The sequence below is a fragment of the Pipistrellus kuhlii genome, unplaced genomic scaffold (genome assembly GCF_014108245.1).
Source record: "Pipistrellus kuhlii isolate mPipKuh1 unplaced genomic scaffold, mPipKuh1.p scaffold_m20_p_12, whole genome shotgun sequence".
Lineage (NCBI taxonomy): Eukaryota > Metazoa > Chordata > Mammalia > Chiroptera > Vespertilionidae > Pipistrellus > Pipistrellus kuhlii.
Window position 1 is genome coordinate 17,020,019 of NW_023425427.1, and position 16,975 is coordinate 17,036,993.

Consider the following 16,975-nt stretch of genomic DNA (forward strand, 5'->3'; position numbering starts at 1 on the left):
TCTTTGCTTTATATCCTCTCCAACACTCAGTATTTCTCTTTTTGATAATTGCCATTCTAATAGGTAGGTAGAAGGTGGTATCTCATTATGGGTTTAATTTGTATTTCTCATCTTTTCATGTACCTGTCGGCTATCTGTATGTTTTCTTTGGAAAAATATTTATTCAGATCCTCTTCCCGTTTTTTTAATCAGATTGGCATTGTTTGTTTTTTTGCTATGGTATTCTATGAGTTTTTTAAACTCAGTTTTGGATATTAACACTATCTTATGTGATTGGTAAATATTTTCTACCGCTCAGTAGGATGCCTTTTTATTTTGTTGGTGGTTTCCTTTGTTGTGTGGAAGCTTTTCAATTTGATGTAGTCCCACATGTTTAGTTTTGCTTTCGTGACCTCTGATTTTGGTGTCAAATCCAAAAAAAAATCATCACTCACTAAAACAGATGTCAAGGAACTTAACTGCATATGCTTCCTAGGAGTTCTGTGGTTTCAGGTCTTACATTCAAGTCAATCCATTTTGAGTTAATTATTGTGGTGTATGGTTTAAGATAGTGGTCTAGTTTGTGAAAACAATTTATGAGAGACTGTCCTTTATTGAATATTGTTGGCTCCTTTGATGTAGGTTAATTGACCATACATGTGTAGGTTTATTTCTGGGCTTTCTATTCTGTTCCATTGATGTGTCTGGGTTTTTTTTGCTAGTACCATACTGTTTTGATTATATTTAATAGCTTTGTAATATAGTTTGAAATCAGGGAGCTTGATGTCTCCAGCTTTGTTCTTTGAATTCAAGCTCCCTGACTTCAAACTATAGTACAAAGCTATTATGAACAAAACAGTATGTTCAGGATCTTTTGTAGCTCCATGTAAATGTTAGGGTTGTCTTATTTCTGTAAAAAATGCCAGAGTAATTTTGATAGGGATTGCACTGAATCTGTAGAATGCATTGGGTTAATGTTATTATCTTTCCTCCCTAGCTGGTTTGCTCAGTGGTTAGGTTAGCCCACAGACTGAAGGGTCTCTGGTTTGATTCCTGGCACCAGTTGGGGCGCGTGTGGTAGATAATCAACCGAAGAGTCTCTATCCCATTAATGTTTCTCTCTCTCTTCCTTTCCACTCTCTCTTAAAATCATTGGGAAAACTAACTTCTGGTGAGGATTAACAAAAAGAGTTCTTTCCATTTATTTGTGTCTTCAATTTCTTTCACCAGTGTCTGATAATTTTCAACGTACAGGTCTTTTACTTCCTTGATTAAATGCTTAGGTATTTTATTATTTTTAATATTGTAAATGGGATTGTTTTCTTCTCTGGTAATTTATTAGTATATAGAAACAAATTTCTGTATATTGATTTTGTATCCTACAATTTTACTGAACTCATTTATTGTAACAGTTTTTTGGTGGACTCTTTAGGGTTTTCTATATATATATCATTTACAAATAGTGAGTTTTAGTTTTTCCTTTCCAATTTGGATGATGCCTTTTCATTTTCTTGCCTAATCGTTCTAGCTATGACTTTCAGTACTATGTTGAATAACATTTAAAATTTGACATAAAAAGCAAAGTGGCCCCAAGAAAGTGGTTTGAAACTAAATGCTGAGCACTTGATGAGACCATGGGAACTTCTTCCTTTTTATGTAGCCCAATGAGGGTAATATAGGCTTTAGAAGCAATCTCAAATTACTATTGATTGCTGTGTCAACTTAAAGAGGCTTAAACAATAATCACTCTGCCATGGTTTCTAAGGGTCAGGAATTTGGGAAAGGCTCTACTTGGCAATTTTAATGTAGGGTATCTGGTGCACTTAGTACCTGGAGCTGGAATAGCAGGATGCTGGAATACTAGCCACTGGCCAGGCACCTCTCTCTGCTTGTAGTTTAAGGGCTGCTCCATGTAGGTTGATTTGGGCTTCCTCACAGCATGGCAGCCTCGGGATGCTCAAGGACTACCAGAGCTTGTGTGTTCCAACAAAGCAGCTAGCTGGCAAGCTGCATGCCTATTATGACCTAGCCTTGGAAGTCACATGCCATTACTTTTGTCATATTATCCAGTCACCTCTTGATCTGAAGAATGTTAGAGACTTTACTGACATTTTACAATTGTCACATCCACCTTAAGAAGCTCATTTGGTATGGAAGGCAAGACCAGTCTAGAATGCACCACCAGAATAACACCAAAGGTAAGCTGTGGGCATAGAGGGCCATGGGAGCTCAGGGGAAGGAGAAAGGGAAGGCACTGTAGAGGTGTCCTTTTACTAATTCTTAACCTGGATTATTACCTGTTGGATGGCATTAACAAGGCCCGGAAATAACTAATGGTTGGTGGACAACAGTGAGTGCTCGATTGCAATCCAGGGTGGCTAATGGGAAGAAATGAGTCAAGAGGCCAGGTGGGCAAGATCAAGAATGCCCAACTAAGAAGCTTGGGAAGGGAGAGGTAAGCAGAAAAGTAATGATGGTTCCTCTCCCCTTCAGACATAATTACAATAGGAGTGATGGTGGACTTTCCTTCTTGGCAATGGCAAGACTGAGTGTGGTAGTAACAGGAGTTCATGTCAATCTCCAACTTGGAAATAATTTCAGGTAAATAAGCAGATTTCTGTCATATGGCTTTGTTATTTGAATCACCACCTAAAACAGGGGTGGGGAACCTTTTTTCTGCCAAGGGTCATTGAGATATTTACAACATCATCCACAGGCCATGCAGAATTATTGGCTGCTGTGGCTCAGTTGGTTGAGCATCGCCCCATGCAGGGCACATGCCCAGATTGCAAGCCTGATTCCCAGTGTGGGGATCTTCCCTCGCCCTTCCTCTCGCTCTAAAATAAAAAATATATACATTTAAAAAATTAGCTTGTTATATTTGATCAAACATTTAATTAACTCACCCCTAACTAATGCCTTGGCAGGGCCAGACCAAATGACTTCTCGGGCCAGCCTGCAGGCTGGACATTCTCCCACCCCTGACCTAAAATGTGACAGATTCTGAGGGCACATAACAAATGTGTTGATGCCTGAATAGAACATAGTCTCCTAGAGGCACCTGTTGTGTTGATCAGTATGGTCTAGAACTTTCTGTGCTGGAAATATTCTATAATCTGTGCTGTGCCATACAGATAATACCTAAGCACTTGTGCCCCTGAGCAAAGAAATATACTAGGACTAGAATGTGTTTTTAATTGACTCTAGTCACATTATCTACTGTATTAGCCAGCAATTAGGTAAATATTTGACACTAGGGATATGAGCAAAGTGTTAGGGGGATCCAGAGTAATGGGGCTAGTCACACACTAACACCATCCTGACTCGGGTTTACTGGCTGGATCCAGAGGAGTAAAAGGTCTCACTGTAGTCTGTGTACCCCCAGAGACATCGCCACTGACATAGCCATCTGGGAGAATATGTATAGATTGGGGAGGGGTTAACTTTTAGCCCTGGAACTCCCTTTCCAAGTGGAAACTTCCAAAGACAATGGAAAGTTGGAGCTATGTTAGTTGAAAGCAGGGCTGAAGGCCAATGACTGTGCTGCCTCAGCCCTAGAAGTGACTAAAGTAAATTCCTCATTCCTTTGAACTTCACTCCAAACTGCAGCCACCTTGCGATCAATAATGAGGCTCCACGTTTATTGTTTGAAACAGAAATTTATTCCCAGAATAATGCACAAAAAGCACAGGCCGAGGCTCCCGTGGGAGGCTTCCCTCTCCTGCTCTCTGCCCGGGAGAACACCGGCGAAGGAAGAAACATGCAATCACAAACAATGAGTAACCCTAAAGACAGAAGGTTTGGTCCAAAAGAACTCAACATGATTAATCCAATTAGGTGAAGAGCTTCACTGAGAGGATTAAGATATTGCAGGTGTAGTGTTCCACAGCGTGGCTCTTCAGTGCACCAGGGGGGCCTGCTTGAGGGAGATGAGGACAGAGCGCATGCGGGAGACGTCCTTGGCCTGCTTGCTGGACTTAGGGTTAAAGTCACACAGCCGGGCCACCCGCTCCCACTCAGTGCCTGGGGAGGACTCGTCAATGTCATTTACAAAGGCTTCTTCTGCTGCCCTGGAAGCAACAACAAAATATGTTGGTTTAATGCAGAACCCCCTGTGAGCTACCTGGTGGCTGCCTTGTTCTAGAAGCGTCTGCATCTTCATGCCTGACTTAACAGCATTCTTGTTTTCTAAAGAATCACAGCCTTTGGCCCCGGTCAGAGTCAAGAGCAGACATGTGGCCAGCTCTCCTAGGCACAGGGTGCCTGGACTCTGTGTAAAATGTTGGAATACAGGTGTTTGGTTTCAGGGCGCGCGCGCGCGCTCTCTCTCTCTCTGCTGATGCAGAGCATTAAAAAAGCAAGTCCTGAGCCAGCTACACAATGCCTTCTTTAACAAAAGCAAAGCAGCAGGCTTGTCAAGAACTTGAACAGTAGTTTATGTTGGGCTGTGCTAAGTTTCAAGTAAATTTAGACTTCTAAAAAGCCCACAACTGATTTGTGCTACAGCTTCTGGATTTATTCCTAAGGCTGGAGAGAAACAGGGTAGATCAGAGGGAATTCAAAACAAGCTCCCATGCTAGCAGGCATTAGAGACTAGAGCTGTTCTGGAAGGGGTTTAGTTAGGACATTCTCCAGTTCAGCCATTTCCCCTCCAGCCAGCTACCTGGGGCCACACCTCGGGCACACGTGGCAGGGGTGGGCACCCAGGGGCTGGAAAGCCAATCAATGTTAGGTGCTTTTTGGTAGGATGCTGCTCCAACACTCTTTCAGTCGAGGTCAGCCCACCCCACTGGGGAGCCTGCTGGTGGGAGCTGTCGCCCAAAAGGACAGTGGTTAAGAAGAAGGAAGACACACTATATCCATCTACTTCAACAAGCATCACGGGCAAAGCAAAAGCAATGGAGATGACTGGTCTGTGGCGACAAAGGGTTGCACTCACAGGGATGGCCGTGGCACACACTGCTGAAGCCAGAGCCACTACAAGACTGCGACTGCAGAGCACACACAGTTAGGGGCAGTGAGAAAGGTTTACTTAACTGTTCTAGGCTGTAGCAAGGATGGCTTATGTTTGTGCTTAAAAGTGAAGAGAAGAAAAGAAACAAGGAGAGAAACTTTAGGTCAGATATAGGAAATGAGAATGAGCTCAATGCAGATGGTCAGTAAGCTAGACATGCCCTTGCCACTATGATTGGGAACGTGCAGCTGGCTTTGCTGGGCCACCCTGCTGCCCAGCAAACCCAGATTCAACCTTTCTAGTCTCCATTTCTACTCCAGAGAGAATGTGCAAAAACCAAATCCAACACCACCTGTAAGTCCAGCATTTCACACGTCTCAGTGCAGATACATCTGGGCCGGGAAACCCAGTTCTGTTTTCTACCAGGATGGACATCTCAAGGCTCTGGGCCTCTCCGCCTGCTGTCCACCCTTCCCACAGAGTTCTCTCCCTCCATTTCACTTCCACGTTTCTTCACTCAAAATACAGTCCCAATATTTAAGGAGGAAACAGCAAGAACAGTTTTCAAGTCTTCAGCAACACTGCTTTGATAACATGAACCCCTAAAAAAAAAAACACTTCCAGAGAAGATGCAATTTTCTTTGGGGAGAAAAGCCAAAGTGGCTCTTATCAGACAGCTTTGGCTATCTTGATCTCAAAGCTGGGGCCTCTCTGTGCAAGGGTGAAGGAACAGGGCACTAAACAATTTGACATATGACCATAGAGAAACAATTACAGGCCCCCATCAGAGACAACCCCCTCTGCCCAAGGGAGAGGCAACCAACTCCACATTCTTCAAAGAAACCAAGTGTAGAAAAGCTGCCCCGACTGGTTCCTAACCAGGACATCCACCCCTCCTTCCCACAAAGGGTAGGGGCATAGTGGTGGCAGCAAGAGGTCAGAGCCCTCCAGTCCCAAAGCCTTCCCAGACAAGAACACAAATGACCCACATTTTGAAAGGGAGTCAGTTTCCTTTCGTCCAAAACCCCGGATATGAAAAATGGCAATCATAGTTGTAGGAAGTCATGATTCTGCAAGACAATCAATGGATCATACCCCCAGGTTATCACCTATTAGCCCCCAAAGTGCCAGTTTGAAGTAATTTAAAAAGCAAAGCAACTTGTGGCATAAAAGGTGCATTAACTCTAAATGAGAAGTAGAATCAAAAAAAGAAAAGGAATTAGTTTTGCAACATACACATAACCAATCACGTCAGCGAAGGGTTGTTTGTAGAAAGCTTCATCTGCCACCCTAGACAGCAAGAGATCCAAAAGGCAGGCAAGCAGGCAGGAAAAAAGAGAGAACGTTGAGAAGCAGAAACATCTCAAATCCACAATAGAGGCACAAGTTCTCTGGGAAAGCTGTTCCCAAGGCTCCATCCTAACCCAGCAAGGGCTCCAGCACTGGAGGTTCCAGCAGGCCCTGTTTTCTGCTGGCCTGCTCCACGGGGATTCTCCCCTGGCCTTACCTCAGCCACAGCGAGCGTTTCTTAATCTGCTTATGGGCTAAGCCCTTTTCCAGGCACTATGCTGGTTCAGTTCTCAACCCCAGCAACCTGAACAAGCTAGGTGTTCTCACCTCCCTTTACAGACGAGGTGACGGGAGCCTACAGATGAAGCGACTTATTCAGCAGTAAGAGGCAAGGGCAGAACCCCAACCAAAGCTGCCTGGCTCTTCACCCATATTAATACTTTCCAGCTGATGTGAGCCACGTCACCTCCTGCCAGCCTCAGTAACTCACTGGGTGTACTAGACAAGCTAGGCCAAAAGCCAGTTTTTTCTTGGATCATCCAATTACTGCTTCCCCACACTGGCTGGGTGGAATCAACTTCCAGTGTCCTAGGAACTCATATGGCCACTTCAAAATTCCCACCTTGAGAGAAAAAAGCAGCTGGAGGCAAGTGGCCTGGTGGAAAGAACTGCAGACTAGGGTTCTGGCTCTGGGTTACTGTGTCCCTGAACAGACTGCCTGCCTGTTCAGTCCATGCCAGACGTGACCACTTTAACAAGGTGAGGCCAGAAGCCAGCACTTCATTCTTGCTTAACTCTCACATCAGGAATGTATCAGAGCCGGCAGGGCTCCGGAACAAAAGGGAAAGGCAGGATGCTGAGTGGAGTGTACACCAGAGGACAGGCTGGCCTTCGATCCTGTTGTCCCAGGCTGCCCACTTCGTCCACTGAGGGTGGGCAGGGAACCTCTCCCTTGAGGAGCCTGACCCTGTCCTTTGCCTGGTCAGTTTGGGACACAGGAGTGGAAGGGAGTTTTTTGTTTTTTTTTAAAGGACAGCCATGCCTGGTTATTAACAAACTCTCGTATTTATTTGAAGGGAAATGCTAGTGATTTAATTTGTTTATTTTTAATCTCACACATACCCTTTCTCACCATTTTGGTTTATGCACAGGTAGTGTTCTGTGGAAATGTAAAGAAAGCAAAAATATCAACCTGATTGTCACTCCCAGTGAGTCAGTAGGAAAACAGCGTATTGTTTATGGGCAAAATGAGTGGGAGGGAAAGGAAAGGCAGACTAGCTTGTAAACCCATAATCCTTTTAGTTTACACAAGGACTAAACCTAATCAATTTCAACTTGTGTTCTGCTTATGCTGGAAGAAAAAGATTTAATGACTCCTGTCAAAGCATCACTAAGATAACAAAAGGCTGAAAGGCGCTCCTTTGCAGCTAGCCCCAAAGAGCTCGTCTGTGACAGCACTGCTCCATCATGATTACAGACCCAGGACAAAGGGAAAATCTCATACAGCAAACACAGCCGGCCCTCCACCCGTTTGTTCACCCCCCAGATGGAGGGGCCTGAGAGCGGCAATCCCCAGGCAGGAAGGGGCTCAGGGAGCCTGGGAGAGGGGAGGAGGGATTCTTTCAGGCACCTTATGAGGCGGATACACACCAGGGCATGGAAACAAAATGTTTGTAAGCCTTGAGGAAAATGAAAAGTCGTTACAAAGCTACCTGTAAAAGGGGAAATGTTTCTGTGATGGTTTAAGAAGGGACATGGTCTGGGGTGGTTCTATAGGAATCAACTCCTCTGACTGGCTCCTATGAAAAGAGAATTCTTTTCCATGTGTTGTCCCTTAATTCATGGCTCTTGTGCAGTGACATTCAGGCCCCAACTCAGGATCTCCCTTTGAGGGAGATACAGTCTGAGGACTGACAGACTAGAGATGCGGTGACAGGTCTGTTGACTGTTGTCTGCCCCAGCACAGTGCCTGGCACAGCTGTGCTCTGAAGGCATCTGGAAGCAGAAAGCCTGAGATACTCATTAAAATAGGCCCTTGCTGTCCCCAAGTCTCCTCTTTTAACCTTCCCTGCCTTATCTTTGTGGTCCCCCTTAAAACATCCAGTTGCTGCAAGAATCACCCAGTAAGAAGGACATTGCTTGAATTGAGCACCCTCATTTTCTTTCCTCAAAATATTCACTATTTATACAGACAATGAGAAATATAAGACATTTTAAATAGATAATTGGGACTCTAATGTTTAAGTCAAACTTAAACGGGAGAGGGAGAACTATCGTATAAGCAATGTTGAATCTCCAGGGGAGGGTGTAGGCCATTGGAAGAAGTCCTCAAAGTGGTTCTACAATGGCTTCCCCCTCAGCCACTGAAGAACTGGCATGAAGTTGGTGACAGTGGTGAGTGTGGCACTAGCTTTACACACTCAGTGGTCAGCCCTGTCTGTGCTGCAAGGTTTCTACAAGGCAAGTGATCTGCTTTCTAAACAGTTCTACATTTTCAGTGAGTGGTAAGTTTAACTCTCTTCTCCTCTCCAGTACTTGAGGTTCATCTCTGACTATCCAAACCAACATCCTCAAATTCTACATAAAGAAAAGTACACCAAGCCCTAACGAACTAAACCTGTAAGACTCAACTCCTAAAAACAGGGATTCAGTTTAGCAAAGCTGGCTTGAAAAAATTTCTGCAATGGGAAACCTATATCCCCAACATAATATTTTAAGTATGAGAACCTGAATGTCAACTTGCTTAAGCCTCAGGGACCACGGGTAAACAGCGTTTTATACAAAGCATCCACTCATCTTTCTTTAGAGCGTGACTCACAGCTGGGGAAACCATCTTAAATAAGCAAAAGATAAGCTCAGCAGAAGCCCCGGACCCGAGAGCAGCCCCACCATACTTATCCTAGAACTTTAAGTGGAACCAGTCAGCACAGAGAATGCGTCCACCACAGCAAACCGGCCAGAACAGGCTCAAACCTGGCATCTGAGGGGCAGCTGGCAGAACCAAGGATGGCCAACAGGAAGACTGCTGTATAAACAGTCCATCTCTTCTACCAGGGTTGCCCCACAATGGCACAGGCTGGCTGGCAAAGCCATCAGCTCCCTCTTTTCTGTCAAATTTCCATATAATAGAGCTGACAGAGAGAAGGGCACTTACACCCATTTCTGCCTCTGAGGACAGAAGCCTAAGGTTCTTCACCCTGAAAATTAAAACTATCCTCAAGAGCCCTAACTGGTTTGACTCAGTGGATAGAGCGTTGGCCTGTGGACTGAAGGGTCCCAGGTTCGATTCCGCTCAAGGGCATGTACCTTGGTTGCGGGCACATCAACAGTGGGAGGTGTGCAAGCAGCAGCTGATCGATGTTTCTCTCATTGATGTTTTTAACTCTCTATCCCTCTCTCGTCCACTCTGTAAAAAAATCAATAAAATTAAAAAGAAAGAAAGAAAACTATCCCCAAGACCTGTCTATAGTGAAGTGAGTAAAGTCAATCCAGCAGGGAAAGCAAGCCCACAGACACCGCGGCAAGCAGCGCTGCCTCTGCCTCTCAGAGCTAATTCCACATGGACGCCAGGCACGCAGCATAAGGAACACAGCTACTGACACAAGATGTTTCCTGTCACATCTCACCTTCAGAAAGTGAGTAAATTCTGAAAAGAGCATTTTTTTAAAATCAACCCAAGATCTTTTTAGACACAGATACATACCCAGAGAACCCTTAATTCTGGTGTCTGTGTTGGACGACTTCTTTGGCTACCTAATTGCAAATCGCATTTCCCTGCTAACGGACCCCTCTTGTGAAGCAGCTTTCAGAGGGCAGGGTTGTAGTTAGGGGATACAACATGACGAACTTTATAATCACTTCCAGTGGACTAAGATCCTGGTATTATAGTCATGAAACAGCCTTTCATGTCAGGGTTACATCTTATACATGGACTTGGTCCATGAAATAATTTTTCCTTTGCTGTATCATACTGTAATAGGTGGTACATATGAATCAAACTCTTGGTTAAAGACCTAAACTCACTCTAACTGGGAAAGCTAACAGGCTTTAAATTACGTTCACATGAACCAAGAGATTTGCAACCCTTGTTTCAAGCACATTTTCGAAAACCTGCAAACACATTTCACACTGAAGGAGTTAGCAGCTGAGAACCTATCCTGGCTGTTGGAAGTGGATGACTCAATCTTGGAATACAAGCTGTGCCAAGAAGCACCAGGGACTGACCTGTTGTTTGCTTTTGTTTTCTGTAGCTGCTCATCCTGCCTCGCATACCACTCTTCCAGCTCCTTTATTGCCTTTTCTTTCCACTCTGCTTCTTGCTTCCGAGAGTTGGCATCTGAAGAAAGGAAAAACTATACAAATGAAACAAAACCTGTGCAAATGAATATTGGGAGAATAGTCAGGAGGAAAGAAAAATTTGTTTTTCCTTGTTTGTACATCCAGCTCTTGACCTCAGCGATTCTATCCAAGGTGTTTCCCACATTTTATCCCAATCCACTGACACTTTTGTGATCGCTAGTTGGTAGTCTGTTTTTCTTTAGGAGGGCGGGCGTGCCAATACTGACTTTTAATAGAAACAAGCCTTTGGGGGCTCCAACTAGGGAAACAGCAATTACAAAAATTTTGTTGTTGTTGTTTATCCTCATGGAGGATTTTCCAGTGATTTTTGTGAGAGAGGGAGGGGGACTGAGAAAGAGAGAAACATTGCTGAGAGAAAGACACATCAGTTGGTTGCCTCCCACAGAAGCCCTAAAACTAGGATTGGGGATCGAAACCAGCGTATCCAACCCACGACCCTCTGGTGTGCAGACTGACACTGTAACCACTGGGGCAAACTGGCCAGGCTACAGATGATTCTTTAACAATGTTGCCAATATCAATTTAGGTTGGCTATTCATATTAGATAATCATTTTTTTTTTTTTTTTACAATATATTTTTTATTTCAGAGAAGGGGGGAGAGAAAGAGAAATCAATGAGAGAATCCTTGCTTGGTTGCCTCCTGCACGCCCCACACTGGGGAACGAGCCTGCAACCCAGCATGTGCCCTGACCAGGAATTGAGGCATGCCCTCCCAGTTCACAGGTTAACGCTCAATCACTGAGCCATGCCAGCTGGGCCATATTAGATAACCTTTTAACAAATCTCATATTTATAGTCTACACCTCAGGTTGACAATTAATGGTTCTGTAAAACATAAGATGACACTCTTTAGCTAAATATGGTAGAAGCACCTCTATGAAGCAAGATGCTATTGGGAAAATTACCAGAGGTAGGGAAGATTCAGGAACCAGGGAACAGAATATAGATGTTCGAGTTAGGAGGACTGCAAATATTTATCCCTGCTTAGACTGCACAGTGAGTTTGTGACAGAGCTAAAGAGACTCCAGTGGAGGAAACTGCAGGGCATTGGGGTCATTATTGGCAGTTATTCACAAAGGTTCCAGAAATTAGAGAAAATGCACATCCAGCAGGAAGATTTTCGGGTTTAAATATGGGTTTCCCTAAGATATTTAACTAAAATAGACACATGTCAGTAAATAGTGGGAGAAAAGGCAGCATGTCCCAGCCACTGCTGCAGTTGACACCTCAAGTTACCCTGACACTTTACTTGAAATATGCTCTTAAGGACATCCGTTCGGGTATTCTTTCTCACTTAATCTTTACAACAACCCCAAGAAGGTAAACTGTGGTCTCCTAGCAGTGAGAAAAACTACAGCTCAGGAAGTGAGACATCTTTATAAAGGTTACAGTGAGTGACAGAACAAGACTCAAGCCCAGGTCTGGCTGTAAACCTCACATATTCTTACTTTACTAGAGGTCTGGCACACGAAATTTGTGCATGGGGGTGTGTGTCCCTCAGCCCAGCCTGCACCCTTCCCAATCTGGGACCCTTCAACGGATGTCCGACTGCCTCTTTATTAAATGTCGGACATCCTTCTCACAATCCAGGATTGCTAACTGCTCACCTGCCTGCCTTCCCAGTTGCTCCTAACCACTTCTACCTACCAGCCTGATTGATGCCTAACTGTTCCCCTGCCAGACTGATTGCCCCTAACTGCCCTCCCCTGCAGGCCTGGTCCCCCCCTTCCAACTGCCCTTCCCTGCAGACCCGGTCGCCCCAACTGCCCTCCCTTGTAGGCCTGGACCCTCTCAACTGTCCTCCCCTTCTGGCCATCTTATGTGTGGAGTGATGGTCAATTTGCATATTACTTTTTGATTAGATAAGATTATGCTGCCTCCAAGGGCAGGGCAGAAAGGGAAGCAAGCCTACAATTAATCCTAAGATGTGACTGAAGGTGGTAGCCATTAGTCCAGACTAGAGTTTGGGCAGTGTAGAGCCAGAGCCCACCCTGTAATTAGTATCCTCAAGGGGGAGAGTATAAAGCAGTGGTGACGACAACCATTCAAAGGAAGAAATGAAGCATTTGAGGGACTTTGCAAAAAAAAAATTGTCTTGCAGAAAAAATCTGCAGAAAGCAGTGTGTAAGTGCTAGAAACAGACTTAAGAACATCTAAAAACTCCAACACATTATAAAAGAACTTTTACCCCGTTATCTAACTTATCAGAAGGTGACCTATTGCTCAGAGGATAATTATTTTACTCAGATTACCCACTGATGACTCAAGTACATAGAGTAAATTTCTGGTGCCTATCTGTGTTTGCGGAATGGAGGGTGTACGATGCAATGGGAGAGGCTGAGGGCTGCCAGTGCCATGTGGACAAGAAACTGGAAAATTATATTTTAAAAATGTAAGGTCCCCTGTTAAGATTGGTGAAATTACTTCAAAAAAATTACCCTTTGATTGAAGAGTATTTTCTTTCTGTGTAGCCTGATAATTTAAATGTTATCATATAGTAGGAACAAAATATCATGGAAATTTACTCAAATTTTTGTCTAAATAAAAATTGTTACCATCTGTACAAACTAGGTTCTGCATAAAACAGTCCGTTTAAATTGTCTTATTTTACAGATTTATGAAGTGACACTGGGAATACGAATTTAGAATTCTTAAACGTTTAACTTAACTATCCAAGCCATAATACAATCTCTTTGATTGGGGGGGGGGGGGGGGGAGAAAAGGGATAAAGAGTCCCCTTAGAAAGCAGGGCACACTGACAGCTGTCTCCTCTGGCCATCCACATTATTGTTCACAGAAAAGCAAATTATTTAAGAACAGCCAGTAGTTAAGCTGCAAATCACTGACTCCGGTTCTCTATTCTTAGCATTTTGTGCCTTCTCACAGTTCTTGCAAAGAAAAAAAGTGAAACTGAAGAAACACCTAGATCGGGACCAATTTAATTCCATTCTGTTAGAATGTAAGGTCAAATGTTTGACTTCCCTCAGGAAGATATCTTGAGTTAAGAGGCAATACTTCTTGGAATATTTCCCAAATGTGCAGTTTGATAAATGAAGAAGAAAATGCAATTTTCACAGATACTAAAGTGAACTCTCTCCATGAACAGGACAACTTTGCTAAACATTGGGAAAAGAGAAAGAGAAAGTTGCGTTCTGTAACATGAAAAATACCTAGTAGCAGCAATACCAGTTAAGTCCTGCCTCTAAGCCTCCTAAGAAGACATACACAAAGAATAAGCAAGGTCTGAGGCTGCTGGCACATGAAGACCTATTTTCATCTATCTAAAGCTATACTCTCCAGCAGAGTAGCTACTAGCCACATGTGGCTATGTAAATTTATTAAAATTAAATGAAATTTAAAATTCAGTTTTCCAGTCATACAAGCCACCTTTAGAGTGCTCTCTAGCCACATTGGACAGCACAGATACAGAATGTTTCCATCACCGCAGAAATAACTATGGATAGTTCTGAAAAGATTCAAACCCAAGTGTGCCCAGTATTTTGAAAGTCATAAATTGGGCTGGAGAGGCAACAGATTTTACATTAATTGGCTGTGTTATCAGGGTCATGTCCCTCCCTATTTCTAGGTGTCAGTCACCCTATCTGAAAAATGAGAGTCATATTTTTACTAGGTCAGTGTTATCTAAGAAGGAATAATGCTGACACTGTGGTTATAGAGAAGAATGTTATATTTCTATGTTTACAATAAAATATTTAGGCATGAAGTATATGATGTCTGTCTCTTAAAATGGACCAAAAAAGTATGTGATTGTATATTTACAACACATGTATCTTCTTTCAACTATGCTGTTTGAAATTTTAAAAGCCGAGAAAAAATAAATGCCCACACTCTGCCATACCTCTCTAACCCGCATACACAGATACCAAGTCTCTCCTGATCTTGCCCAACAGCTGACACTTATGTACACAGACAGCTCGTCACGTAAGGCCAGGCTGGCCGGCCCAAAGGAGTATACTAAATGCAATGTGGATGGAACGATGGGTATGGACTCTGGAGCAGGACCAACTTAAGCTGAAATTCGGACTCTACTTCTTAGCTGTGATTAGAAACCTTATTACTCTACCTATGCTTTTCACTTTCCTTACCCATAAAAGTGTGAAAACTTACCTTTCAAGGGTATCAGGGTAAGAAAAACAAATTGTATGTTTTCCAACAGCTCACATTTCCCTCTTAAGCACTACTTCAAGTTTACAAAGCTCCCTAAAGACCATCACAGAATTCCCGGGGGGTTGGTAACACTGATCTTCTCCTCTCAGATGAAGAAACAGACTCCGCAAGGTTTGTGCAAGCAAGTGTGCACAGTTGGTAAGGGCCAAGGGCGGAGCCTTGAACCCAGTCTTCTCACTCCAAGTCCACGGCTCCTTTCCATAGCACCACCCTGCTCTTCTTGAGAGGAGAGGATACAGTTGGTGGCTTTCTGGGCTGCCCTGATCCTTACACAATGGCCTGTGATTAAGTATCTCCTCATTAGTAGCCTGTGACCTTCAGGCTGAGAAAGATTATTGTCCCAAACGCCAAACAAAGGGCATAATGGCTAATTCAAGTGAAAAAGGAATAAAAGGAGAGACAAGGTCAACTATTCCACTGAAAACCGATACCCAAGACAGAAAGGGATTCCTTACCCAGGGCTTCCAAGCGTTCCGTTTGCTCTTCTCTCCATTTACGGATACTTTCAGGCTCTGATTGCAATCGATCCACTTGTGAAATAGCTGCATAACTGTCTGTTGGGCCATTACTCTCCTTAGTTAACACAAAACACAATTGTATTCTATCAGTACCAAAAACCCCTTCCTGAAATGCACTGCATTCAAGTTAGAACCCCCGGGTATGCACAGCACTGAAGATGGTTAAAATGTTGAAGGATGACCTTAATAGCAATGACACAACCTGATAGGGAGCTTTCAGCATTACCTCACTTAATCCTTACAGCCGAGGAAGAGGCAGAGAAGTTGTTACCCTATCTGTTAATAAATGGGACAGGAGTGGGAGATAGGAAAGTCAGGGAGGTGAGTAATGGAGTTACTGGGAAACAGTGTTATCAGTTTTGGTTTCCTCACTTGACAAAGAGATTATGTGATATTTTCAAAGTAACAAAGGTGAGTGTACACAGTAGAGCAAGGCTTAGAACTTAAGACCTAAATGTTATTATATAATGCAGGAAGTAGGTCACTTAATACCACCTCATCAAAATATAGTGAATTTGAGGAAAGTCCAAAAAAAAAATGTATACCTAGTTACACATCAAGGAAAAAAATGAGGCATGCATATGTGTGTGTGTGTGTGTGCAGACTGCTCTTTATATAGTGGGTTAGATTTGGGAACTAACAAACTGACAAAGACTCAAACAGAACTTAACCTTTAGAGTTATTTCATGGTTTGAACTAGGGATTACCAGTTTAACCTAACTAGACTATCTACAAAGGTAGAAAAAAATATTTAAATTATTAGTAACTAACTTTCTAGCGTTTTTTATGTATCAGGCACATAAAAGCTCTTTCTGCCAAACACCTTGCAAAGCAAGTTTTTATTCCCATTTCACAGCTAGGGAATTAAACTGAAGCACAGAGAAGTGACAGGCCCAAATTCATAGCTAGAAAAGCAGGGGTGGGGAATGTTTTTTCCCCCAAAGGCCATTCGATATTTACAACATCATTCACAGGCCATACAGAATTATCAACTTAAAAATTAGCCTGCTGCCTGGCTGGTGTGGCTCAGTTGGTTGAACACTGCCCCATGCACCAAGAGGCCACAGGTTCCATTCCTAGTTGGGGCACATGCTCAGACTGCCAGTCTGATCCCCAGTAGGGGGAGTACATGAGGCAGCCCATCAACGTTTCTCTCTCTCCGGCTCCCTTCCTCTCCTTCTAAAATAAAAACATTTAAAAATTAGCCAGCTATATTTGGTCAAACATTTAATTAGCTCACCCCTAAAGCTTTGGTAGTGCCAGTTCGGGCCTTATATGGCCCACCGGCTGGATGTTCCCCATACCCAGTAAGGATAAAGCCAGGATCTAAACCCCGTTCTGTTTCATTCTAAAGGCCAATCTTAAACCAGGGATTGGAAACTACCCATCAGGAAGCCTGCCACCTGCTTTGTAATTAAATTTTACTAAAACACAACTAAGTCCGTTCATTTATGTACTGTCTACGGATGCTTTCAGACCTTATAACTCACAAGGCTTAGTATCTTTACTATGTGGCCTTTTATAGAAAAAGTAAAAGTTAGTTCATCCTCGGGCCCACCACATACTCACTGCCTGTTACTTTAGACCAGCAGTCGCCAACCTTTCAGACCTCAAGGACCACCAGTTGGCGACCGCTGCTTTAAGCTACTGATTTAACCTGTGTGCCTCAATTTACTTCAACTTATT

General features: G+C 43.4%; 1 protein-coding gene across 6 annotated transcripts in view; it reads right to left on the reverse strand.

The window, feature by feature from the left end:
- Positions 1-16,975, reverse strand: part of CLTA (clathrin light chain A) — a 36,628-nt gene that overhangs the window by 11,042 nt on the left and 8,611 nt on the right. For 2 of the 6 annotated variants that reach the window (XM_036433410.2, XM_036433409.2), the window contains exons 3-4: positions 15,227-15,344; positions 10,448-10,559 (exon numbers count right to left, since the gene is read on the reverse strand). In XM_036433410.2, the coding sequence (XP_036289303.1) occupies positions 10,448-10,559; positions 15,227-15,344 (230 nt within the window). Of the gene's footprint in view, positions 1-3,618; positions 4,050-5,016; positions 5,053-6,169; positions 6,224-10,447; positions 10,560-15,226; positions 15,345-16,975 lie in introns of those variants that run through there. The other 4 variants (XM_036433404.2, XM_036433406.2, XM_036433405.2 and 1 more) reach the window with 4 other exon arrangements.